Below are 27,636 nucleotides of genomic sequence, written 5' to 3'. Positions count from 1 at the left end.
AGAGCATCTGGCTCTTGATTGGTGGCCAGCCCAGCCCTGACCCATAACAGAGAATAATGAAGGTTGGTCACCAAACTCTGCTGGGGTGCTTTACAACTGAGGTAAGCGTGTAGGCGCCGCCTGTAGTAGGCGCCGCCTGTAGTAGGCGCCGCCTGTAGTAGGCGCCGCCTGTAGTAGGCGCCGCCTGTAGTAGGCGCCGCCTGTAGTAGGCGCCGCCTGTAGTAGGCGCCGCCTGTAGTAGGCGCCGCCTGTAGTAGGCGCCGCCTGTAGTAGGCGCCGCCTGTAGTAGGCGCCGCCTGTAGTAGGCGCCGCCTGTAGTAGGCGCCGCCTGTAGTAGGCGCCGCCTGTAGTAGGCGCCGCCTGTAGTAGGCGCCGCCTGCCCTGGCGGCGCGGCAGGGGGCGCTGCGGTGCGGAGCGCTCGCCGAGCGGAGCCGATCGGAGCCGAGCCGTTCCGGCGGGGATTGTCGGAGGCGGGCGGCGCGGTGGAGCGCCGCGGACATGCCCGAGCGGCGTCGCTGACATCAACAATAGTCGGCGGCGGGCGGGGAGCGATCGCGGGCGGGGAGCGGCGGGCGCAGCGGCGCCGAGTGTGTTCTCCCTCTATGGAGGGGCTGTACTCGCTGGGGGTGAGCGTGTACTCCGACCAGGGCGGCAGGAAATACATGGAGGACGTGACCCAGATCGTGGTGGAGCCCGAGCCACCGGCCGAGGCGGAGCGCGGCCCCCCGCACAAAGGTGGAGCGGCGGCCGGAGGAGGCCCGCGCCCAGCCGATCCCCTCGCCGAGAGCGGCCGGCGAAGAGGAGGGAGCCCGCGGGCGCCAGAGGAGGGAGCGCTGCCGCCCGGCCCCGGCTCTGGCCGGCGCCCGCGTCGCTCCGTGGCCTTCTTTGCCGTGTGCGACGGCCACGGCGGGCGGGAGGCGGCCCAATTCGCCCGGGAGAACCTGTGGGGCTTCATCAAGAAGCAGAAGGGTTTCTGCTCGGCGGAGCCGGCCGCGGTCTGCGCGGCCCTGCGCAAGGGCTTCATCGCTTGCCACCGGGCCATGTGGAAGAAGCTGCGTAAGTTACAAGCGGCCGGTGCCTTCCAGCCGCCTCCCGCCTGGGTCCCAGCTGGGGCACGTAATAATGTGGCCGGCCCGCGGCCTTTCCGCCCGGCCGCCGCGCCTGGCTGTGACTCTTCTCTGCGTTCCTCTTCTGCTTTCTACCGGGCCCTGCAGTGAGGACGAGGGGGACAGCAAATTCGTCTCTCCACCTGCGTCCTCCGACATCACCCCAAGGCGTCGGTCGCTTCCTTCTCCCATAAGCTGCTATTCCCCGAGCGTGGGACGTCCCGCTTTTAGCCGCCTTTCCCACCCTCCCCCCCCTCTTCGCCCGGCCCTCCCGCACTATTGTGAGGTGCGTGTTCCAAAGCCTCCCTCCCTCTCCGCTTGGGAGCTGGGCACCCGCGCTGGTGCTGTGGCATCGCTACTGCCTGTCTGCAAAGAACAGGACAGTTAAAAGCGAGATCTGATTTGAGCTGTTGAATCAATTAATTCGGTAAAGCAAGAAAGAAGGGAGAGAAAACAGTGGGAGATAGAATCGGTGGCCGAGGACACTTTGTAGAATGATTGTGTTGTGTAGCTGAAGATAGTGCGGTTACAGAGTTGCAGTTTGTTTTCAGTCGGGTCTCTAAAATCGGTTTGTTGGGAGGTCTTTATCTTGCTGCCTTGGGGAATTGCATAGAACCGCCCCTTAGATTTCCCTTGTCCTGAGTATCATGGAAACGAGGGGAAAAAAAGGGAAATAAATCTAGCAAACTTAAATATGCTGCGAAAGTGTTTTCCCCCCTAACTGTGCCTTGATAGCAGTTGTTTCTGTCGAACCCTGATGTCAGGATTTGAAATGTGGCTGTTTATTATAGTGGCCGTTTGCTCATTGTGTTGTTTGAGCATTATGGAATATGCAGTGTAGCTGACAAAACAGACACCACGCTCGAAAGAAGTAGAAACCACTTGGAGATTTTTATTGATGGTTTGTTTAATTGCAGTAGGCTAGAAGCTGAGGTCCTGAATAGGCAAGGGGAAAGGAGAGGAGAGTGACCAGACAGGTGTCAGTAATAATTCTTGTACTCTTCCTTCTCCCCGATATCCGGTGAGACTGCAGAATTAAGCTTCTTTCTCGTGGTAAGGTGCAGCTCTTGTTGTTTTTATGTAATGTGTAAAGCATGTGTGTATTGTGTATGCATTTATGTATTCAAAGACCTCAGAAAGGGAAAACAAAAGAGCAGCGAACAGCTCATGAAGCCAGACAGGCAGGAGTGGAGCATGGTAAAAGTAGATTAGAAACACAGACAAATGTAACAAGCAAGAATTGTACTTAGAGCACCGTGGAGTTTCAACGAAGTGATTCATGAAGGGAAGGATTATAGTGTCAAAACAGTTGGGGTTTTGTTGTGGTGTTTTTTTTTTTTTTCTCGAATAGCAAGCTAGAGAAGTTATGCAAGTGTCAGACACTTGAAAAGATACAGGGGAAGAAATAACGTGGTTGAGGACATGCTGATACGGGACAGAAAGGAAAGGGTGTGAAATTTAGAAGCACCAGAACTTGATCACAGCCTTGATGCTGGGGAAGGAGTGGTAGGCGACCTCCTAGGCTGCAGACCTGCGTGATAAGAAGAAAGATGTGTGAATAGGGGAAAGATAGTACAGGAAAAAAAGCTAAGGAGTTTTCTAGTCGTAGTATCCCTGATCTGTTGCTGTTACTGTGTGTGAATACAAAATGCGGTGAGGTGAAGTGACAGAATGCAGGAAACACTATTTTAGTAATGGGTGTTTAGCAAACAGTTCTTAGGTTGTGGTGCCAATTTAACTTGTTGTGAGAAACAACATAGCTCTGACTCTGAGCGTTTGATGACAGTTATAGGTAGTGTACATAGTAAACTTATATACAGCACGTTTGGTCTTACTGATTGCTGCTCTGTGTGCATAACAGCTACGGTTTTATGGGACAGAAGCTTTACTATGTCTACTTTATAACTTCTCATCCTATGTTATGAAATCCCAGTGCAAATTTTATTTCTAGTAAATATTTTTCTATATCTTCCTGCAAAAAGGAGACCTTTAACTGTGTTTTGGTGACACTATGGACATGAAAAGGAGTCTGGGCACTTTGGTGTCTTGAAATGAGGTGATAGAGTGAGATGGGTTTTTGGACCCTTTAATAGGCCAGTTGATGGCCACAGGAAGAGGAGTTTGTAGTCATATGCTTTCTTAATTCTTGGAAGTTGTGGGGTCAACCCAGTGGCCAGCTCCTGTGATAGAGAGGAAATGTATTGATGATGAGTGCTAGGAAAATCAATCCAGAAAAATATCTGTCATTGCTGATATTTTTTAAAAATACTTTTTGGTGTTATTTATATAGCAGTAAAATTATCTGTACTAAAGAATAATTTCAAGAGTCAGGTTGGGTGGGACTTTGGGCAGTCAGGTCTAGCAGGAGATGTTCCTGTCCATGGCAGGGAGGTTGAATTAGATGATCTTTAAGATGCCTTCCAACCTAAACTATCCTGTGATTTCCAAGGTAAAAGCTCTAATTCGAAGCCTGTTTCTACTTCTGACAGTGGCAGAAAAGATGTTTCCAAGAAGCACACTCAGGAGGTCCTAGATTTTGATGGGACTTGCACAGGTTTATATTTCTTACATAGTACATCATTTGTGTAGCCAAGAGCTTGTGTTTAGATGTTGTATTTAGCTTTAACAGTATTAAAAGTGTTTTTCAGCATTACTACTTGGAATTCAGCATATTTCTGCTTTGGTTATAACTCTTACATGTAATTGAAACAATAAAAGTCAAATAGTATTTTAATCTCTTCTGTAATAACAAGGTGTTTTCTTTTTTTTGGTAATTTTCACTGCAGTCATAATTTCAGGGTTATGCTTGGAAATACTTGGGATTGTATGTATGTGTTCTTACCTGAAAAGGACCAGACCACTTGGCCATCCAGATTTTCAGGCTAACCAAATTGATGTGGTCTGTTGCTGTATTTAAAGTTCATGTAGCATTTATTTTTTGAAACTTCAGGAAGAGTTTTTGAATCAAACTGTGAGGTGCTGTAATTTGACTTTATATATATAAATCCAGTGAACTCTCTCCAGTCCCTCTGACGGAGGAAAGGTGAAAACAGGAGTAACTGCAAGTTGTGTATAAACAGTTTGCGATCCTGGAAAACTGAGTAGATTTGTCTCTTGAGCTGTCTGCTGATAGAAGGAACAAACTGGATTTTAAATGTGATGCTTCAGATGGCTTGAACACTTAACATACATTCTTTTTTTTCCTGGGAAGAGTGGGAAGTGCATCTGTTAAAGTGGAAATGTGGCATTTTGTGGGCAGGTATTGTGAGAGCCAGTGACAGGCAGTGTTGTCAGTGCCCCGCTAGACGCAGGTTTGCTTCCTACTCTCTCTTTGCTGAGCTGGGTTAGTGTGTGCTCTAAACTGTTCCATGAAGGATGTCCTTTTTAGCTCTCAAACCCTCTAGCTGTAGTGGAGTCATGCCTATCTTGGGATGTATCTGGGTACTGTAAATACAGTATTAGGGATACAGGCCCGTGAGAAATCTTTGCTCGTCTTTGTTTTCCCAGAGGGCTACCTCAAGGTATTTTGCTGTTGCTAAAGCTGTAGAAGTGATATGTCATTTATGACCATTTCAGGTGTGTCTCTGAGGTGTGAATTTAGTTTTGAGAGTTTTGTTGTGATTTCAGAATTTCTTTTAATGTGTCTATTTGATGCAGCACAAAAAAAGGGCACGGGTTTACTGTGAACTTACTGAAGTGAAGTTTAAACTCTAAAGGGGATGGTGTTGAATATGGTTAACTTTGAAGGGATGTTACTAATGCCAGTTATTTAAGGAACAGCTTGTGTTTTGATTGGAGCTGGTGTGGCCAGGTAGGGAAAGAAGTGTTATGTGTATATTGAAAGAAGAATGGCAGCTGGAGCTGATGTTTCTGCCAAAGCAAGAGTTTAATGTGCTGTTACTCTTAAGTGTTAATTAATATATGTTCTCTGTTAATTTGTCAGAGGAGAAAATGCCTTTTGATCACACTTTCTCTGTTGGACTCTTGTGGTATCTTATAAAAGAAATATAGGGCTAGTCAGAATAGCATTTTATATTCTACTCTGCATCTAAATAAAATTTTTTTAAAGGTAACAAAAGTAGTCTTCAAAAATAGCATTTTGTGGTTTTTGAGGGCTGTGGTAGTATGTAGAAAAAGAATTCAGGAAGGAAGAAAACTTTCTTGCTGGCACTATATTATCCTGTATATGTTTGGTTTCAGGAGTTCCATATAGTTTGCACTAAAATGTTGGGAGTTTAGTTTTTTTTTCAAATGAATAAAGGGAAAGAGAAGATGCAACCAAGTCAGAATTCATGAAGCAGCACGTTATACTTCCTATCCCAGGCAGCAAGTGACAAGTCTAGTATGCCAGCTGATGTGCCACCTGTAAAACCAGTTGAGTTTATGAACACAGTTAGAAAACTGAGTGAAGGGTGGGGTTTTTTAAGTAGAGAAAAGTTGTTTTAGAAAAAGTTGTTGCTGCTTAAGGGGCGAGACTGATAAAAACATACTCCTGATATGTGGAGGAATTGGATAAGTGACTTCAATTTTCTGCTGGAGTTGGGAAGAAAACACAGGAGTTCTGGTGCATTGGTTAATTTGTGATGATACACAGCCTCTAGAGAAAGGAATATACTTTACTATGTGTAATACATAAAGATAAGCAAGACATAAACTAAAATCCCTTGACAACAGGCAGACTTAATTTCTGGTTCTGTTGGAGCCTAAAACCCGAGGCTGCTGCATCTTTCTGTTTCTCATAAGTGGGTGATTTCACTCTCTGTATTCTTCATTCCAATAAAGACTGATTTGACTCTCTAATATATTTTATTGCTATTGAGGGGTTGTTACACTGACAGAAACTCATTAGTTGCAGCTTGTTTTTTGTGAAGTGCTTGGTTGAAGTCCTCATTACCACTTGGCGTCCTCCCTCATTCGCTTTCTGTTTGGAATGTGTTAGATTTACTATCCATGGTTAAAATTGCTAGACAAAGTACTTCCAATAAGCTGACTGAATGCTCATGTTCTTGAAATAAAGCCACTCCTAGGGAGAAAGTGACTTTTAGTATTCAGAACACAAAGTTTGAGCTGTGTTAGAACATAAATGTTTAAATTGTGCAGGATATCTTTGGAGCTAACACAGAGGAAATGCAGCTTTTATCATCAGGCTGCCTGTATAATCCTGCTTCTCCTTCAGCACTCCTTCCATTTCTTGCTTGCCTCAGGCATCTGAACATTGTTCAGTGGCACTAGAACTTACTAAATTCCTGCTCTTCTATTTCTGCTTTTAACTTAAGAAGGTTAAAATGCCTGTTTTCAGAGGGCAAGGCCTGAATGTGTTTTGTTTTGGTTTTCTTGTGTGTTTGTTGTGCCATAGGAAAATAAATAATGTAGCGCCTTGGCAGTCTGTCTTGGGTGTTTCCTGCAAACAGTGTGTGTAGCAGAGTGGAATTTTTGTGTTGTACTCTGTGAATGTGACTTGTGAAGTGCAGAAGATAGAATGTGACAAGGAGATGAGTCTCCCATCAGAGTTTGTCTGAAGATGTGAGTGGGTGCAGTGAAGAAGAAACATGAGGTTGCTGTTGACAGTTGAAATCAACTGATAACTGGGAACCTGAGTTCGGTTTTCTGAGGATTCCAGAGTACAGGAACTGCTGTGGTTAATCTTAATTGGGGTGTTGGGAAGTCTGGGTTCACATTGTGCCAAGGGAGCTTCAGGTTGGATGTTAAGAGAAATTTCTTCCTAGTAAGGATTCTCAATCATTGGAACAGGCTGCCAAGGGAGGTGGTGGACTCACCCTCCCTGGAGGGGTTTCAAAGCCTCGTGGATGTGGTGCTGAGGGATGTGGCTTAGTGGTAGTAGTTTAGCAATGGTGGGGTTGTAAGCTCTAGACGAGTGGTTGGACGTGGTGATCTCAAAGGTCTCTTTCCAAACTCAATAGTGTTATGGTTCTAAGATGAACTGGGGTGTGCAGACAGAAAAATAGGAAACAGCATGAAAGAGAAATTTGGATTGGGCACGAATGGGGAGAGTAGTGTAATGGGAATACCATAAGTGTTTTGAGAGCAAAGCAGTTGGGAAAGATTTCCATGTGTAGTTCATGCTAGTTGTAAGTATTTTATAGCTCTGAATTCAAGAGCTGTCTTCTGCAGAATGTGCTGTGTTGGGTTATGAATAGCATACTTAAACAGTCTGCATTATTCAACTCTCCCAAAGGAAATGTGGGAAAAAACCCAGTTGAGATGTTATCTCAAAATGTTCAGCATATAAAGTAAACCAGCATTTTCTTCCCTTCTGAGTGGGTCAGGAATGCCCAGGCAGCCTGACTGCCACTCAGGTGGCCACAGAAAATGATCTAATTGATGATGTTTCTACCTCTTCATCCAGGAAGGGAACAGGAGAGCTTAATGAAATTCTTGATCGCTTCTGTTCAGCACCCTTAGAGCACATCTTCCCCCATATCCTTCTAGTGATGCTTAGAATATTAAACTGGAGGAGATGGTGGTTTGAATCCTGTCTCAGAGCTATGGTGATTGTGTCAGTTGAAGCTGTAGCGTGCTTGCCTGGCCATGCTGTAGTTAAGTACACACAGTATTGTAACATTACACAAGCCTCTGGGGCACACCCTGCATCTCAGTCTTCAAAACATTCCCAGTTCCACTGAATTCAGACGGAAGACATTTTTTATTCTCTCTTGTTCTGTCGTTGCAGCAGAGTGGCCGAAGACCATGACAGGTCTCCCAAGCACATCTGGAACTACTGCCAGTGTGGTCATTATCCGCGGGTCAAAGATGTATGTCGCTCACGTTGGCGATTCCGGAGTGGTGCTGGGAGTCCAGGATGACCCCAAAGATGACTTTGTGAGAGCTGTGGAGGTGACGCAGGACCACAAGCCAGAACTTCCCAAGGAAAGGGAGAGGATTGAAGGCCTTGGGGGCAGGTAACTGTCGCTGTGCTTTTGACTTCAATTTTGATCTCTAGATGCTACTGCTGTCTTTCTGACTGAATTAGGCTTAAATGTGGTTTGGGAGGGGACAAGCAAGCTGGTGAATCCCTCACTATTTCTGTTCCTTCCCTCTCTGTGCTCTGTTTTTTGACTAGCTTGTTGGTGAGTAAGTTCAGCGATCCCTTGTTATGCTGTTGAGCTTTTCACTTGTGGTTTATGGTATAAGCAAGAGTTCAATTTCCTGGTGGCTTCCCCTGCAGCTGAGGTGTGGTTACAATTCAAAATGTTGACTGAAAACTTTTCAAGTGAACATACTGATATTTGACCTAGTTCTCTAAGTTCTAAGCAAGCTGGGGGGAGAAAATGCTTTTCCATATACATCATCCAAGCTCTGGAGTATTTGTTATGACAAACGGTGGAAACAGAGGGGTATTGACACAAAATACTCTTGTTTTCTCATTCTGCATTATTACTGAGGTGACAATGGCAGCTCTCGAGTAGGCTCTTCAAAGCTTCTATTCAAGGGCCATAAATGCTTTTAGGTTTGCAACAAGATACTACATTTGCTGTATTTAAATATGAACTTAATGTCAGCATACCATGTTTTAACGTCCAGCTTTAATTTCTTCACTCTCAGGAGCTGGCAGATGTGAGACCATCTCTGGGTTGTGGTTGATGTGTGCTCCTCCTGAGTGAGGAGGAAGGCAGGCAGGTTTGTCAGATGGCACTAATGTTTTGAGACAAACCTCAGGGCTTGCATTTGGCATAGCTTCACAGGAGCTCTCTGTTCTTCCCAGCACCAGATGGATGGGCACAGTTTCCTTCTCTTAGCGGTTCAGAGGCAAAGATCACTGGAAGGGTTTTCCTGTTGACATCATTGGTATGAGAACCCTGTCAGCTCATTAACCTTCAGATGCCTGTGTCTCTGGCAGGTGGATGTTGTTCAGTTAGCTCTACTGGTAGCTTTTTGGAAAGGGTAACTCACAGTTTTGTTAGGTTAGGGCCTGTGAATGTGTGGATTTCCAAGTTACGCAGCTCAGACTGAAAGTCTCTGAAGCTTCAGAGAAGAATTCCCTGGAACTTTGCATGAACAGGAATGATTAACGTTTTTCTTCTGTTTTTACTGCTGCTTCTGTTTTTCCCAGGCTACTGTGAGGCAAGTGGTAGGAGTGAGGTAGAAATATGCAGCTCTGCTTATTGATGTCTTCTCTTTCATGAGAACAGAATAAAAGTTACTGGGAGAGCATAACTGAGTCTTTGATTAAAAAATAGTCTTTCCTGTAAGCCTCAAAGTGTGAGCTGAGGTCTCCTTTCACATGGTGACTGAAGTTAGCTTTGTGTGGTCATTAGTTGCACAAGTGGATGAGCCTGATCTTTTTAGGATGTGATTATTTGCTGCGCTGTGTATGGGAAGGATAGAGCTAAACATGCCCTTGTTGTTAAGGCCTTTGAAGTCTCAGGAAATGCATCTTGAATAGCTTCAGTATGAGGAATCTTGAGGCTGTTCCAGAGCTACTCAGTTCCTAATTACCAATGGCTGTTCCCTGGATAAAAGCTAGCTTTTAAGAAGCTAGTTCTTAACTTGCTTGGGACCAAGCTTTGCTAGTTCCTTGTTCTAATAGTTTTTTTTCCTCCGTGGCTCGTACTTAGCCTGTTCTTGTTTCATCTCTGCCTCCTCTGCCTGATAGCAGCTGCCCCATTTACATGCTCTATAGCTTCTCCTTTGACCCTTCCAATGCCATCTGTGAGAACTAAAGGCAGTGCTCAGTGCCTTGGAGCAGGTGTTCACATCTAAATGCAGAGTTGTTTTTTCCTATCACCTGCTTTTGGCAGATAGCAACTATGAACAATTCTTCTTTTCTTTCTGCCTCACCTTGGAGCACCATTAAGGAAATCCCTACAGGAGACTGCTCCTTTCTCTTTTGTTTTTTCATCTATACTGTGCTGATCTTTGCTGCCAAATGTTAGCAGATGGAGAAAACTGAAGCAGGAACTACATGATATTTCCACCCAAGTGAGTTGGTGTTGATGGCCCTCATCTGAGGAAAGCAAATTCAGTTCTGTTTTTTCTCTCAGACAGATTAAAAAGATACTCTTACATCTGGTTGTTGCAACCAGCCAGAATTTCTTCCAGGTCTTCCTTCCCCTCTCTTTTCTTTTCTTCTGCCCTTAATCTCTCACTTTCCCCTTCAGCTTAATATGAGACTGGCTAAGTGTGGTTTGAAATAAGTTGTGCTGTGGACTTCCTTGAGGCTTTTCTTGTTATTCATTGCACATTGGCATATTTAACTGGTTTTGTGTCATTCAAACTAACTCCTGCTTCCATTTTCCTTTTTGACCCCTGCCTCTTTCTGATGGTTTCAGTGTGATCAACAAGTCTGGTGTGAACCGTGTTGTATGGAAGAGACCTCGCCTGACTCACAATGGCCCTGTGCGCCGCAGCACTGTCATTGACCAGATTCCCTTCCTGGCAGTTGCCAGAGCACTTGGTAAGTCAAACTGGTGTTTGGAAAGTGGAACACCACTGCATGAGGCCACCAAACTGAATTAAAGCTTGTCACGCCCAAACCTGTCGTTCAGAGGAGTTCACTTGCCTTGATTGCAAGGCTGAGTGGAAGTCTGGGCCTTTAGAAGTATTTGTAATACAATGTGGCTTTCATTTTTCAAATAAAGCTGTGGAAGATGTCATTGGTGAGGGAAGGACCTGCCCTGCAAGGTGTCAGTCCTAGAAGGATGGGGCAAGAGTTTCTGTTGGAAATGAGAATGTACTAAGCAGTATGTGTCTCTGAGATGGAGAGCACATTTGCCATCTTACTGAAATAATAGGACTTGAATTTTTGACTAGGTTGTGCTGCATAGCAGACCAATTATTTGGAGCTTCCTTTTGTGGTGAATCTGCTTTCTTTTAAGACTAATTAGCATAGGATGAACAAAGGGATGAAAGTCAAATCTGTGTTTTATCTGCAACTTGGCTTTGCAAGAGTATTAGTAATGGGAAACTATCTTTGAAGAACACTGAATTTAGAGGTCAAAAATGAGTATTACAGCACCTATCAAACTTGTTAGGATTGGTCCTTGGGAAGTACTTCATAACTTAATCTTTGGGTACCTCTTGCTCGTGAGTGTTAATGTTTCCTGGTTAGATTTGTTGCTTACATGTCATTGCAGAATTCCAGTCTTCTATAATTCATTTTGTTTCCTTCTTCCTTTTGCTTCAGTGAAGAATTCTATATCCAGATGCACCCAGTGTAGGTTTGATTTTTTTAATAGCAATGTGATATCATATTTTTACCTACGAAAACCATCCTGTGACTTAATTTCTCCTTGGCAAGCTTTACTGTTACGTGATAGTGTTGTCAGTGTTCCTAAATCAGCTGACAGTGTGTCATGGGGACAGTCTGTTCCTGGGGCTGTGGTCGTCTTGATAATGCAGAGCTTTGCTGTGTCGTGTTTCAGAGACAGTGATACCTGCTTCATGTGGATTTGTCCAGTGCTGAGAAGAACTTTGCAGTGATAACTGACATTGGAAAAGTCAGCTCTCTGTAAGGGCAGGAGTGGCTGAATGGTGATCTCTTAAAAAAAATCAAACTTAATCATCTGGACATTTTTCTCTGTATCTTAGAAATCTGTGTGTCGTATTTTCAGCAGTATTGGTGTTTATTTTATGGTTAGTAAGCCTGACTCAGGTTTGAGTAAACCTGTCAGGGTTAATACATGACTAACAAACAGAAATCTTCATCCACTGAGTTCCTCTTCTCCCAGTTTCTGCAGAAGAACACTTGTTCCTCGTGTGTTACAAAAAGTAGGTGCTTAATTTTGATGAGTCTTTCATTCCTGTGACTCTGAGCTTGTTTCTCTAAATGGCTCAGTGAGTTTTGGTTCTGAGCTTGTTTCTCTAAATGGCTCAGTGAGTTTTGGTTCAGTTCATCTCAGCAATTTGAACAAAAGGATCTGACTTGGTTTTGTGTGGAGATGGGAACTCAAGGAATGATGCATCTGTTATCGACCATTGCATTCTCTCCCATGACTGAAGAGGATTGCTGGAGAGTTCTGGGTTAAAGAAGTGAGACCTCCTATCTTTTAACAGTTCTTGAGTACAAGTTAGCTGATTTGAAAACCTGAGGAAGAGCTTTAGCTTCTTCAAATCACAGAGAATCAAATTATGATTTGACAGTGTTTTGGTGTTTGCTTGCTCCAGGAGCCTCCATAGCCTCTTCTCATCCCCTTCTGAGGAGGTGTGACAAACCTCCTGGAGAAGGGAACGCAGCTGCTGCGCTCCGTGGGACCCAGATGGCGCACAGACGCTCACAGTTTGGAAACAGGATTTAACTTCTTTCTGAGGCCAGCATGCCCCTTACGCTGCTTACAAAAGACCTACCTCCACTAATGCCATTTGCATTCACGCTGGTGAGGCCTGTTCGACCTCTTGGCTGCTTCCCAGATTGCTACCCTGCTTGGCACAGCACGGCTGCCTTGGAGCCCCTCCAAGCGGAGTAAGAACTGTGTGACGTACGCTGCTTACCAGTACTCCGCTCAATCCCTCTAATGTCTAACACGATGATTCTTTTGGCTAAATCCAAGCTTGGTTGTTATTCCTGACAGAAATCCCATATAAATCCCAGGCTGGATAATAATTGGACAATAATCTTTAGTAGGAGGGCAAGACTCTTGATGCTGCTCTGCACCGTGGAAAGAAAGCTAGAGTTGTGAATATCTTTCAAGTAGAAAGATTATCTGAGTAGACCCCTTAAAATTTAGAACATAGATTTGTTTTCTTTTCTAAGCTTGTCTTTTTATACACTTGAAAATACTTCGAAGTAGCCTCATCCAGTCTTCAAATCTAACACTCATTAGAAGGAGTACAGCAACAGCTTTAGAAATAACAGGAATAAAACACTGCAAAAATAATGCATTGGTTGAATATTTGGGCAGCAGGAGAAGTTCTGGTGCAGTAGGAGTCCTTCTGGCTAGATTAATTCTTTTGACATTCCTTTTACTGTTCTGATTATCTGCAATGTCTTCCTGCCCCAGAAGAAGCATTTGTGGTATGTGCTTTTTATTATACTCCTGCATTTAAGTAATGGTTAATTTATTTATAGCCCCATAACAAGTCCTAACTATTAGGGCCTCATAATGTCTCTGTGCTGCTCTTACTGTATGCAGATTTTAAATCTTCTCTGAGATTTTAAACTGTAGCAGTTATTGTGCATTTTAACCATAGCTGCTTCTGCTGACCTTCTTTGGGCAATTAAAACAGCTTTCTCTATGCCAATTTGCCTTAGAATAGATACTTACAGTTCATGTGGAGTCTCAGAATTACCACCTCAGGACCTGGTACCCATTCTGAGCAGAAGAGCATTTGTTTTCCTTGGTGTGTAATCGTTGGAGGAAGTTTCCTGACACCCAGAGCTTCCTGGTAGCTCCCTGTTTTCTAAGCCTGTCCGTAAAACAGGTGTGAGATAACTCGCAGTGCTTGAGTCCCTGAGGCTGAGTGTGCACATTGCTGGATACCATAAAGCAGATGCTCAGTGGCAGCAAGCCATTGTGTCACTTAGTTGTGTGTTTGGAAGAGCCTGTGAGTGTTGCAGCGTGTCTGGTTGTCTCCCTGTGGAGACAGTAGCTCCGTGTGGTACTCAGGAAGGCGCTGTGAGCATGCTGCCCTGCATATCTTGGAGAGATGACCTGCTCTGTGTCCAACATAATGGCCAGATACATGCTAGCAGAAACGTTAGGTTTTAGCCCTGCCATCTGTTCAGCCTGGAGAAGAAAAGGCTCTGGGGAGATCTTCTTGTGGCCTTCCAGTACCTGAAGGGGGCTTACGATGGAACAGGGGAGGGACTTTTTACAAGGGCTTGTAGGGATAGGATGAGGGAATGGTTTGAAGCTTGAGGAGGGTGGGCTTAGACTGGAGACTAGGAAGAAGCCCTTTGCAGTGAGGGTGGTGAGACAGTGGAACAGGCTGCTTGAGGTGGTTGTGGATGCTCCCTTCCTGGAGGTGTTCCGGGCCAGGATGGATGGGGCCTCAAGCAATCTAGGCTAGTGGGAGGTGTTCCTGCCCATGGCCAGGGGGTTTGAACTAGATGATGTTTAAGATCACTTCCAATTCAAACCATTCTATGAATCTATCTAAACAGAGTGAGTTAAACCTTTGGCTGAGATGATAAGCACAAGGCTCCAAGTGTACAAGGTGATAGGTTTTGTTCCCATGTGTTGAACTTGTTATGGAAAAATGGAACAGGGAATTGTGACCTTTGCAAACCAATTTCGCAGTAAAACCTGGCCTTGTCTCTAACAAGTAGAGTAAGTACAGAAAAGCTGCAGTCTGAGCTCTGATTATCTTGTGGGATAACTTGAACCAAGTGTGTAGAAACAAGTAGACAAATGGTGTTATTAATCACTAGGCTTTATAACCTGAGTGTAAGTGTTGCTTAAACTTGTTGCAGTTTTCTTAAGTTGCTGTTTAAGTTCATATCCCCAGCTGTCCCCCAGCCTGAGCAAGCTGACTGGTGATAGCAGAAATGGGTCTGGATTGGTTTTTAAATCATACAAGATCTCTCCTGTTGGTAAATTAGTTCAGGTCTGAATCAAGTAAATCTTGATGGACTCTTCCCTCCTCCTCCCTCTCCCCTTTTCTTGGGAACTAACACAAAGCCAAAATCTGCAGCTGTCCAAAGGGATTGCCTTGCAGCACTGTAGCTGTTTGGGGTGTGTGGTGTCAGGTTTTTTTATTAATGGACGATGAAACACAGACCAAGAGCTTGTTAAACTGCTAATTCATGTGGCAACATGCAGCATCTTTTCCCTGTTTTGTTTTTTTTAATGTAGAAATGTATTAGACTCAACCTATATTTTAGGTGGAGTAGCCTACACCATACAGGTTTGACCTCTCAGGTGAACATGAATTTCCTGCTGGCCCCTAGTTAGGCAACGGCAGAGTGACTGCTCAATGTACAGCAGGTACAATAATGTTGGCAGTGACATGAAAGCTGATGCTCCTAAGAAGGACTCCTGAGGTAGCCATCAAATTTTTAAAGCCTCAGATTCTTCTGTGCAACTTTCCTGCTTGCTGCTACCTTCAGCTTTGTCTCCATCCCTCAGACTGAACTGTCTTGAGCCATTGCTGTGTTGCATGGACAGAACATTGTGTCGTATCCATCTTTAGACTGCTGTAAACATGCCCTCTTGTGGCTATGGAACTAGGCTGCCATGTGTTTTGGTGAAACTTTCCCCACTCCAGCTCAGCCTGGATGGTTTTCAGTGCTTGCTGTCTGTACCCTTGCTGAGGTTTGCCTCACTTCCTACCAGTGCTCTGTCTCTGACAGTGAAAAGGGGAAGTTCTGCAAGTCTTCTCTTTGTACCAACAGACCTTTTATCTAAAACTTTGCTTTATAAAGCTCTGGGATTAATCAAAGTGGGTTTTTGTTTTGGACTGACTAATAAAAGTAGACTCTTCTTTCCTCTATTAAAACCAAAAGAGATTTTTGTATTCAAAACAGCATGCTCCAGAAACACAAATGCAAGACTTGATTTATGTGACTTCTGGACATGCTTTTGCCATAAGAAGGCTTTGGGCTTAATCCAATCCAGTCTACTTACATGACGGGTGATTTTGTTTGGGACTGCAATTACTTTCCTGGCAGAGGCTGAGTTACAAGTAGTTTTTTTAATACTGTATTTTAAAAGGTAATAGTAAGCAGACAGGAGAGACATAGGTAGCTAAATTAATTTCCTGCTTCTTTAGTATTTGCTTTCAAACATTTAATTACACACACTGTATAACTTTTGTGTAGATCCTTCTATATTATTCTGAGTCATGACTAGGAAGTATGATTTTTCTGGAAAGTATGGAACAAACTGTGTTAATACTTTCTGTTTGTTTGGAAAAGAAGCATTCCTAGTGTGTAAGTTTCTAGAGAAGAAGCTTATTACCTTTTTGTAAAGCTTTGGGTTTTAATTCAGAACAAAAATAGTAAGGCTCACAAAGTGAAGTCTGAGAACTTGACATTCCAGTTGTGTAATACTAGCCTTTGGCATCTTCTATCATCTTGCTATCTTGGTTTCCCAGTCTGCTAAAGGGTCACTTGTTTGTCTGCTTGCTTTGGGATGGAATTAAAAGTTCCAGAGTACTTTGGAAAGCCTACAGACAGGTGTCCTGCTTTCTAGCCTACTTTCCTCTTCTTTTTTTCCTTCCCTGAATTGTGACAGACAGTGCCATGTAAAGTGACTCTTCCTAAGTTTGCTCCTATGGATGCTGTGCTGGCCAGCTGGCCAGAGACAGGCAGGCAGCTGACAGGAGCATTCTATCTATGCAGCAGCTCTAAAAAGCTCTGACTGCATCTGTGGTGCTCTGCCCTTTAGAGAGGAAAAAAAAAGTGCCTCACCCTAGTACCATGGACTGGCTTTTACTGGCTGGGAGCTTGAAGGATCTGTTGATTGTTACTGGCATGAAGTTCTCTTGAAGTCCTACCAATGGTCAGTCACCTGCTCCACTTGTCTGAGTTTGTGGGTTTATGGTTTACCACTGATGCTAGATTAACACTGAGGGCAATTTTCTCTCTAGGTTGTTTCCTTCTAGGCTGAGGAAGGAAGAATCTGACTTTTCCTGTATGCCTCAGGCTTCAAATACACCTTGTGATATTTTTTCTGACTCAAAGAACAAAAGCTTTATTATGGTTTTTTTTCAGTTTGTGGCATCTGGTTTGTCTCCATCTAGCTTCCAGTAGCTCCAGAACTGTCTGGAGTTGGTCACTAAAGTGCCAGCTTGTGCTTCAGTGCTGTTCCACAGAACAACTTCAGATTGTGCATTTTCTAGAGATTTTGGAGCTTGGTTGGATGATGAATAAGTTGAATTTAAAATGTGTGGAGGTTCAGGTCTCACTGAATGTACAGCAGCCCTGGGATGCTGCTTGGGATGCTGCTTTGACAGAGGTGATGCTACAGGAGTGCCCCAAAATGCACATTTAATAAACTTAGTCTTTGCAGCTGTGAATCCTTGATCTAGTCTAGCTCCTCTTGACCATTTGCTTTGAGGAAAAATTAACTTTCCTCTTGTGATACCTAATTTTCTCTCTGTCGCCATCCCAGTTAGGAATGATGATAGAGCACTGTTGAGATGTGGCTTAATTGCAGATTTGCACCTGGATTTGGCCAAAGATGTGGGCAGCTGTTAGACAGGAGGCTCAGAGGTGATCTCATTGCAGTCTCTACCTGAAGGACACTGCAGCCAGGTGGGGGTTGGTCTCTTCTGCCAGGCAACCAGCAACAGAACAAGGGGACACAGTCTCAAGTTGTGCCAGGGGAGGTCTAGACTGGATGCTAGGAGGAAGTTGTTGCCAGAGGGAGTGATTGGCATTGGAATGGGCTGCCCAGGGAGGTGGTGGAGTCTCTGTCCCTGGAGGTGTTCAAGAAAAGACTGGATGAGGCACTTAGTGCCATGGTCTAGTTGATTGGATAGGGCTGGCTGCTAGGTTGGACTGGATGATCTTGGAGGTCTCTTCCAACGTGGTTGATTCTATGGCAGCTGTCAATTCCTGTGGCCATCTACTGTGGCCTTCAGAAGAGCAGCTTGTAGAGTTGACACTGAGGTTGGAAGGCTGTCAGTGGCATCTGGGAAGGTTGTTCTCCTGGTCAGGGGCTTGGCCCGTGATTAGATTCATCACGTGTTCCGGGAATCTCTGTGTGCTCTTCAGCAAGTTTATAATCCTTGGAGCCAGTCCCCTTTATGACCATGAGATATTGCTCATTATCCCTGTAAGGAGCTTGCTTTCTCTTGGAGGAAGATGCTCTGAGATGAGTCTGGCTCTTACTCAGCTGTTTTCTCCAGAAGAGCAGCAGATGGGCTTGATGACATGTGTGTAGATCAACCAAAATTATTTAGCACCAGGTTATTTTTATCAGGCAGCACAGTATTTTTAATAAAAGCAAATGATTCAGCTAAGAACATTTGTCATTTCTCCTAAACAAGGGTGACCAAGTGAGCAAGTAAGAGCATAAAAATATTACACACGTTGGAAATGGATGCTGCCACTGATTCCAAGATCTGGGGGTTGTAAGATCCCAAGATCTTGTTTATTGTGCCTGCTGTGTCCACAACAGACATGATGTGAAGAACTCTCAGTGCAGGAAGACTTCTCATGTATAATAATTGCTATTCTGGAGCTGTTACAGTATTTATTTTGATCCTGTTGCCAGCTGGCTGGCTTTGTCAGAGTCTGCAGAGGGAGAGTGCACCTCTACACAGGCAGGCTGGGCTTTTAATTAGCACTTATTAGAAGCATGTGTTTGCTGCTGCTGCAGTGAAGGTGAATTGGGGCTTTAATGAGGATGGACCATCCGTCTGCTCTTGCTACAGCCAAGTAATTGAGTTGAAGTATTCCCTTTCCTGATTCTGGAAGAGTCTTTTCAGCTGGTTGATAGCTTGAGGCAAAGCTAATGGAAGGAAGTAGGAAGACAAAAAAGCTTATTTATTATCTTTAAAAGGCTTGTGATGGATTTGGATGAAGGCTGGAGGCATGCTTTCTGAAACTGGCGAAAAGCAAAGACAAAAAACCCTGACAACCTCTTAACCTGGGGATCTTGAGCTTCTGTATGCTTTTCAGCTCTGACATTTTAATTAATTTCAACTTTGAAAGACATGTATTCAGCACAGAAATATCTAGCCAGTGCTTTGCAAATAATAGTTATGTTACTTTTTGTTGCTTATCACTATGGGAAGATACTTCTGAGCACTAAAAAACAAGGAAGAGAAGATGTTAGCATGGTGTACATCCAGTCTTCATTTAAAGGCCCAGCCTTAGAGGAGGTTCTTACTTTTCAAGTACACCTGATAAATAGAAAGAAATTGATACAGAAAGGCATTTTTCTGATGGAGTGGTTTTCACTTTGAGCTTGTTTTGGAGGAAGCACTTGAACCAGCAGATGTTCTGACTCAGATGTGTTGCCTCTAATTCAGTTCAGGCCATCATTCCTGGTGAGGTGATCCCAAACTCATTTGCTTAGCAAGGAAGATTTAAAAATAGAAAGGTTCACTGCATGAAGTCTTCCAGGGGAGAGGCTTTAGCTCTCATTTTCTGATTTTCTGCTGGAACCCAGGCATTACTTATGTTCCAGCTCCAAAATTTGGCACATGGTGTTCATCTGGAAGGACATTTAACACTGTGTGGCTTTGAAAATGAAGTTAATGCTGAGAGATAATAGAGGATGGGAAGGAGAAGTTAATAGGGGAAAGGCTTCAGTCTGCCCTCCTTTACACCTCTCCCTTTGTCCCTTCTCTGTGGCACCTGCATGCACAAACACACAGCCAGACATGACCATGGGGTTCTGTATTGCTTGGATGGCTGTGGAGAAGCTTGGGTTTAAAAGAGAAAAGGAAGACAGCTTGGTACCTTGAGTGTGAAAAAGTGAGAGTTGGGTTGGTTGGCTTATCAGTGTGCAGAGTGATACAGAGTGAGATCTAATACTGTGAGGGAAGCTGGGGAGAAGAAAGGTCTCTGTGATCCTCCCTGCCAAGCCCAGGCCTGGTTGTATAAACTACCATGATTGCTTGTGCAAGACGTGAGTGAGGATTTTGTCTGCAGCATTTGAACTGCATCTGTAACTGGAAGGGCAGGTTTTTGCAAGTTAATTGTGGATTCAACAGAGTGAGGATTTACTTCTGTTTGTGGAGAGCTTGAGTTATTCAGATGGGTGTTATTTTGGCTCTTGAAGTCTCACTCTTTTCTAGGTATTCTTCTGTTATATTTTCTCTTTTTCTGAAAAGGGGAAATTTGTTTTAAGGGAGTAGAAGACTTCCTATAAACACAGGATGGTTTGAATGTGGTTTTAGGTAGCCACATATTAATAACTGATCAGAAAGTGACAGCAGCAGAACAGTAACTGTGCTGGCATCACTTTGTGTTACTGTTGGTAACACAAAGTTGATTGTGGTGGTCATCACTTTGATGGGAACAGTTTTCTGGAGTTTCCAGGATTCACATTTTCATGTGCAGTCTAATAATTCAAAACCATTTTCTTCTTCACTAGGTGATCTCTGGAGTTATGACTTCTACAGTGGTGAATTTGTTGTCTCTCCTGAACCTGACACTAGTGTGCACACAATTGATCCCCAGAAGCACAAATACATTATCCTTGGCAGTGATGGACTGTGGAATATGATCCCACCTCAAGATGCTATCTCCATGTGCCAAGATCACGAGGAGAAAAAATACTTCATGGTAAGAGCAGTGGAAATGTAATATCTTTTTCCTCTAAAAGTTGCTGAGTCTGGCATGTATGAAAAGTACCTCTGTTGAGGCATATTCATGGTTTTGCCATGATGTGTCAAGTTGTTACCATATGGTTGATACTGTGATGTCAGTTACCATATGTGTTAATGTCAAAAGAGACTGGACCTTTTCTTCTTAAGTGGTGTTTTGTGATAGGACAAGGGACAATAGATAGAAACTGGAACCCAGGAACTTCCATCTCAACATGAGGAAAGACTTCTTTACTGTAAAGGCGGCAGACCACTGGAATAGGCTTTCCAGAAAGGTTGCAAAGTCTCCTCTGGAGACTTTGAAGATCTGTCTGGCTATGTTCCTGTGTGACCTGCCTTTGGTGATCCTACTTTGGCAGAGGGGTCAGACTGGATGATCTCTAGAGGTCCCTACCATTCTGTGATTCTATGATACATCTAAGGCAGTGCACCATGAACTGTCCATCTTCTGTTTATCAAGTACAGTGGACCTGATTGCTTTCTCTGTCCCTCTCTTCTAAACTGAAGGGAGAGCACCGCCAGTCGTGTGCCAAGATGTTGGTGAACAGAGCCCTGGGCCGCTGGAGGCAGCGCATGCTTCGTGCAGATAACACCAGCGCCATCGTCATCTGCATCTCCCCGCTGCAGGACAGCAAAAGCAACTTGGAAAATGAAGAGGAATTGTATCTCAACTTGGCAGAGAGTCCCTGCTATAGCAGCCCTGATATGAATGCCATGACACCCTCCCGCTGCTGCACTCCCCCTGTCAAGGTAACGGTTATTTTCAGAGCTTTGGAGCATGGAGCCCACTGTATACTTCACAATTTCCCTTTTCCTCCCCTAGCAGAGATTTCTTCTGATGTAGTTTACTGTAGTGTGTGGGACTGGGGCAATGGTAAAGTCAGCTGGCCATCAGGTTAAACCACTAATGTTTGCTGTTGCTTTGGTTGTTTTATTCTTTTATCTGCAGCAGACTGGGCAGAGTGTGTGGCTAGGTAACAGCTTTGAGTTGTGGGACAGTAACCTGAGAGCAACTACCTGGCCATATACTCAGTAGTGCCATATCCAAAGCTTTGGAGAACCAGATGAACTTCTAACAAGGCTTCTCAAAAGACTTTGGAACACTAAAGGCAGAGTACTGCAGTATGAACTTCTCAGAATTGCCATATTTGGGGATACAGTATTTCTGTGACTTGTCAGATCTTGATCATTTATTAGTCGTTGTTGATCTGAAATCCCTTGTTCATGTGGATGAAATGGTTGCTGTACCTTCATGCACTTTCAAGGTGTCCTAAAAGTAAGTTTTCCAAGCCCCCTCTCCAAAATCAGAAGAGGCTTCTGTCAGATTGTGATGATTAGAGGTTTAAAAAGGAAAAAGCCAACACAAGGCCTTAGACAATAAGGTTGGGCTACAGTTCTCCTGCCTTGCCATGGACTTGTACAGCTCACACAGCTGGTGAATTGCAGACTTTGTAGATGTGCTCATGGTGTGGTTTAGTTGTGCTGTTAAGTAACCCATGGGTTAATGAATTCCAACACACCTTGTTGTAAAGAATGTTTTCTTTTTGGATTGGGAAATGTCCTTATCTTCTTTTGGTTGACTTAATGGCTTTTGTTAGAGGAAAGGACATTATAATTCGAGGTCTTTCTTCAGATTAGTTGTAACCATTAACATGGAGCTATTCAGAAGCTGGTGTTTTTGCTCTAAGCACTGGATTGTAGTTGGAGTGGGTGTTTCAGTAAATGCCAACTGCTTCTGATTGAAGTTACTGTCCTTTGATGTTCTGCAGTATCTTTGGATAGTTGTCTTTTGGGCAAAGTCAAAGGAAAGCAAAAATGAGCAAGGGACTCCTTAACATTCCCTTGGTAGAAACAAGCTGCTGTTAAAATGGTAAACTCAAACTTTGTTTTCTTCCCTTCCATCCAGGGTAGGAAAATAGAGGAAAAGTTTGAGTGGAGAAGGATTGTTTGAGTTTGAAATACTCCTTAAGTTGTACCATAAGTTTGGTGTGTGGTCTGTTATCAGTACTCAATGAATTAATATGGAGCTGTGTTGACTATACAACAGCCAGGAAGTAGCATTTCTAGATAAGGATTTAGTGGGGAAAAAAAAACCAACACAAAATTGTCACTATTTTTATTTTTCCTTCATTTTTCCCCTCCCCATCTAAGCAGATTCATTGAACTGTGACATGAATCTAGATAATTGCTGCAGGTAGTCACAAAGAGTGGAGAGATGAAAGCTTCAACCAACAGTTCTGGGGTTTGCCATGTCAATGATTTATTGTTATTAATTTATTGCTTACCTTAACGTGCAAAACCCAAGAGAAAATTCTGACTGGCTCCAGGTCTTGGTGTTGATTCCATTCTAATACAAAAAGTTTTATGCTCTTGGGTTAAACTAGAACTGGTGTCATCAATTTGAAAACATGGATCCTATTTTCTCAGGAGTTTTTAATTAAAGTGTTAGTAAATGTTCCAGGTTTCTGCTTTAATAACAAGCATCCAACTGTCCTATTTACAGAGAACCTGTAAATACCAGAAGAAATGGAGAAGTGTGCGAAGGAAGTTGAAAAGGGACAGGAAAAGGCTTTCAGTATGAAATACTCCAGAAAAACCAAATGTCTCCAGGCAGATCATAATAAAAGAGATTTCTAGCAGTTGTCACCATGTATTTTTGATTGCAGAACAAGAATGTGTAGTTAGCTTGTAAGTATGTTTGGTCACTATGCCACCCTGGGCAGTGTAATCCTCTTCCTAATACCAAGAAGTTTATCAGTTAGTTAAGAGCCACAATGTAAGGAAAAAGATATTTTCATAAAGTTTGGTTCTGTATGGGCTGGGCTATATTTGTAGAGCCTTCATGGGAGACTTCTGAGTCAAGTTCAGTGTGTGCAGGAGTGCTCTTGGCCCTGTTTTCTTTAAAATCAAAACCTTAAAATGATTAAGGTGTAATTTATGGATTATGAAAAAGGAAGTCCGACAGTAGATGATAACCCATTTGCAAAACAAGGCAGAAATAGCTTGATTCACAAAGCTGCAGGTAAATGTGTGCTCTGATTTAAGTTGGTAATTAAGCTTATCTAACTACTGCTGAATTTTACTGACAAGGGATCAGCACAGTTGCTGTGACAAAAGGAGAGGTGGTTCCCCAGTCCAGTCTGAACTCTTGGGGATTGCAGTAGGATTATAGCCCAGAGAGGACAGGTGAGTGGCACTGAGAGGTGGCAATGGAAAGGATACTTGCCTGTGACTTCAGAGGGAAGCTCAGGCAGCCTTGTCTCTTAACAGCTGCTACCTTCCAAAACAATTAGTTTGGAAATAGATGGAGACTATAGCAAAGTTTCTCAATTAAACAGAAGTATTTCTTAATTGCATATCCTTCTGGCAACAATTACTAACAGCAAATTAATTCAAGTATTCCTGAGGCCAGTGATAAAATCTGATTTATTAGACGGTTGTGAAATTAAATTGGTGACTCATATCTTATTTGTCTTGGATCATTACATCCTTCTTTAGCAGTCTGTCTTCTGACTTCATCTGGCTGCCCAGCACCGTATCCAATCTCAGCTGTTTGTACCAAACAAAAGATGTTGGCAGCAAGAGTCACAGCATTCAGCCTCTTGCACAATGAAAACATAAAACCTAAAGTCGTGGCTAGAGACACAATGTCAAAAATGAAATTAAGCAGATGAAGTGTTGTTGGCAGAGCTGCTCTGTGTGTGTGTCATCTGGCTTTCTTACTGCTTCTGCAAGAGCTGAGTTGAAGAGTAACATCTAAAATACTGTCCAGAAAGAAATTCTTTCCAGTGAGGCTGCTGAGACACTGGCACAGGTTGCCCAGGAAGCCTGTAGATGCCCCTTCCCTGGAGGTGTTCAGGGCCAGACTGGATGAGGCCTTGAGCAACCTGGGCTGCTGAGAGGTATCCCCACCCAAGGCAGGGTGGTTGGAACTGGATGATCTTTAAGGTCCTTTCCAGCCCAGACCACTCTGTAAGCCTGAGTCTGTGAAGGTCTTCCTGTTTGTGTTGCTCTGTAGTAAAAGAATATAAGGACTCTGGGCAACCTGGTCTGGCTGAGGATGCCTCTGCTTCCTGCAGAGGGGGTTGAACTAGATGACCTTTGGAGGTCCCTTCCAACCCAGACCATTCTATGATTATCTAAGTAGTTTTATCCACACACAGACAGCAACAGGGGAGTAGAAGGGAGTGGAACCCCAAATGTAGATGCTAAAGCAATTCTGTTTTCTCTTTCAGAGTGTGTTTTATTAAACCCTTTAGTATTAAGATTTTTTTTTTCCAAAGTGCTGAATAGTCCTGGGGATGTACCTGAAGGTGAGCTCAGGTTGATTTGGGTTCAAAAACACCTGGTTTATTCACCTGAGATGTTGCACTGCCTTACTCTGAGTCAGCTCTGTGTGCATTTGAGTTTTCAGTACCTTATTTGCTTAGAAAAGTTACTGCCTTACACTGGTATCTAGAATAATGTGGCCTTGAAATTCCCTTTTGAAGGACTCTCTAAGTAACCAGGGAGATTGTCACAATTAAATCTTTAATAAGGTCATAATTCCTATCTTCAGGGTGCTGCATAAATACCCATTTTCATAACCCCCCTGTGGCTAGTTAAAGCAAGTGTTGCTCCCATTTTCCTGTTGGTAAAACTGAGACTGAGGCAAAAACACTTGTGAAAGGCTGCAGGTGGGGATAAGCAGCTGAAGGTAGAGTTCAAAAAGTCTCTGGTTCTCAGGATGTCTTTACTAAGGAGCTTCTCTTCAATGTCCAGAGTGACTGTGCTGCACAGAGTGGGTAGATGCAGATTCATAGAATTGTAAAATGGTTTGGGTTGGAAAGGACCATAAAGATCACCCAGTTCCCCCCCCTGCCTTGGGTGGGGACACCTCTCACTAGCCCAGATTGCTCAAGGCTTCATCCAACCCAGCTCTGAACACATCCAGGGAGGGGGCATCCACTGCCTCCCTGGGGAACCTGTGGCACTGCCTCACCACCCTCACTGGAAAGAATTTCTTCCAAATCTCCAGTGTCAATCTACTTTCTGTCCAAGCTGTAGACCACAAGGCCAGGCAATAGAATGTGCTCCTTTGGTCAGCAAACAGTAACTCTGTTTTTAGAAGGGCTTTGTGTGATGCTCCACCTTTGTGTGTGTGGCCAGGACACCTATGATGGGGAGTTTATCAGTCTCCCTGATAATCTGGTTGTGCGGTAACTAAGAGTTTGGAAGATGACAGAGGTCAAAAGGAGTTTTCTGCTGTTTCATAGTGCTTGTCCAGCTGATGATTTGTGAAGGCTTCAGAAGGCAGAACAGGTGCTTGTGTCACAAGGTCTGGAGGGAAGTCATGTTGGAGAATGCTGCTGCTGCTGCAAATTGTAGTGCAGGGATTGCATTTCTGCATGGCTGCCTAAATTAACAGCACATCCATGCAGCTTCCTCGGTGTTTGATAGAAGAGCAAGGAAATGTACCCAGGCTGAGCACGAAAACATGGCCTGTCTGCCAGTATCAGGCATATGCAGCTTGGGTGACTGAAATAAATGCTTCTGTGAAGTTGGTGCACGCAAAGTACCAAGTTCAGATCCACAGTCTCAGTTAGTTTCTGCCTTTCAACCTGAAGAAGACATAACTCTGGTCTGGAGCAGGATTTTTCTGGCCCTGATGAGGTCTAGAGAAGTTGTCACTACCCTCAGAGGACAATGCAGAGGAAATAATTTACCTCCTAAATAAGCCTCTCTTTTTTTTCTTTTCCCTTAGCTTTTAGAAGATGACCCATGGCCACGACTGAATGCTTCTGAGCCTGTTCCTCCCCTCATGCACAGCAACATAATATCAGAAAGATATTTAGAGCTGCCAAACGAGATTGCCAGAAGCAGTTCACCTTCATCAGGAGCAGCCCTGAAGGATTCAGGCCCGCAAGAGGAGAAATGCAGCAAAGCCTTGGCTTTGAGGATACAGGAATCCTACAGCAATGGTTTGTCAGTCAGTCTCCCTACTTCCAACCCCACAAATTCAGGCATGGACCAAAAAGGCTTCAAGGTGTCTTCTTCTAACGGCCAAACAAAAGCCCAAGACGCAGAGAGGACACCCACAGCGAACTTTAAAAGGACATTGGAAGAATCCAACTCTGGCCCAGCTCTCAAGAAGCCAAGACGTGGCCTGGGTCGAAACATGAGCGTGCAGGCAGAAGGTATGGCCCCAGCCCCCCCACGTAAAAGCTCCAAGCAGCTGACCATGCGCCGCAGCCTGCGGGGCCAGAAGAAGCTCAGCAGTTCACTCTTCCACCCGCCCCGCAAAGCTCTCTGCGTCTGCTGAGGCCTCTCTGCCTAAGGAGGTGATTTATTTTTCTGTTGGTCTGATTTTAGAGTTTGAAAGTTGGTGCAGAAGGTTTTTTGGAAACTTTTCCCCCCCCTGCCCTGTTTCATCTCCCCCCCCTTTTTTTTTTTTTTTAAGTAGAACCTTGAGGTTTTTTGGTATCCAACAGCTTTATCCCAGCCTTGTTCTTGCTTGTATTATAACTGTGAATTTTGTAGATGTGTAGGGTATAAGTCACTGTAAAATGTGTGTAAATTTGTATTCCTTCATATAAATGTAGTCTTTTCCTTGTATAATTGTTACAGCGAGGGGGGGAGGGGGGGGCTTAAACCTCGTTTTAACAAAATCAAGACTCCTTTTTTTTTTCCTCTTTTCTTTTTTGGTTGTGGTTAATTTACTAAAATCCTGAATTTGTATTCTTGTGAGGAGAATTTCACAATGTTTTTAACTAAAGTAAATTATTAAACAGAAGAATGGAAGATAATGTATTTTCGTAGGGTGATACCTTCCACCTAAAGTGTGTCTTTTAGAGAATTACACCAGGTCTATATTTTACTTTTTAAACTTTAGATTTCTCTACTCAAAAAAAAAATCAAACAAAAGATGAAAAAAAAAAAAACAACCTACAAGAAAATGCACGAGGAAGCAGAGATGTTGAGGCTTGCTTTTTTAACACAGCTCAATGTCCATTTCTTTATGGTAATTAAACTACTATGCAGTATCTTATTTAGTTGTTGATATATATTTTTTGGGGGGGGTTGGGTAATATTGTCAAAAAAGAAGTATTTAGCAAAAAAAATGCAATGTATGTGGTTTTAAAACTCCCCAAATCATCCTAGGAAGCCATTCCCTATCCCCTGGTATAAATGATGGCATTTTTTAAACCCAGGCATAAAGCTGGAGACGTGAAGTTTCTGCTATTCCAATACCAATGGTGCTGCTAATATCCTTCAACAGAGGTTCTTAAATTATTTTATGACTATTTTCGTTCAGTCTGCGGACCATGTGTATGTTCACCTAAATAAAACACTAAAAAAGTGATGCTGATGC

The 27,636-nt window shown here is 43.6% G+C and overlaps 1 protein-coding gene across 1 annotated transcript; it reads left to right on the top strand.

Moving 5' to 3' along the window:
* The first annotated feature begins 495 nt into the window (after positions 1-495).
* PPM1D (protein phosphatase, Mg2+/Mn2+ dependent 1D) lies at positions 496-27,627 on the top strand. The gene is made up of 6 exons (XM_064166592.1): positions 496-1,056; positions 7,798-8,026; positions 10,397-10,521; positions 20,054-20,244; positions 20,793-21,035; positions 26,029-27,627. Exons 1-6 carry the CDS (start codon positions 603-605, stop codon positions 26,584-26,586), a joined length of 1,800 nt encoding a protein of 599 aa, XP_064022662.1. The 5' UTR covers positions 496-602; the 3' UTR covers positions 26,587-27,627.
* The last annotated feature ends 9 nt before the right edge of the window (positions 27,628-27,636 follow it).

Source organism: Pogoniulus pusillus, chromosome 27 (genome assembly GCF_015220805.1).
Source record: "Pogoniulus pusillus isolate bPogPus1 chromosome 27, bPogPus1.pri, whole genome shotgun sequence".
Taxonomy (NCBI): domain Eukaryota; kingdom Metazoa; phylum Chordata; class Aves; order Piciformes; family Lybiidae; genus Pogoniulus; species Pogoniulus pusillus.
Note: the sequence above shows the minus strand (reverse complement) of the source record. Positions and strands in the feature narration are given on the sequence as shown.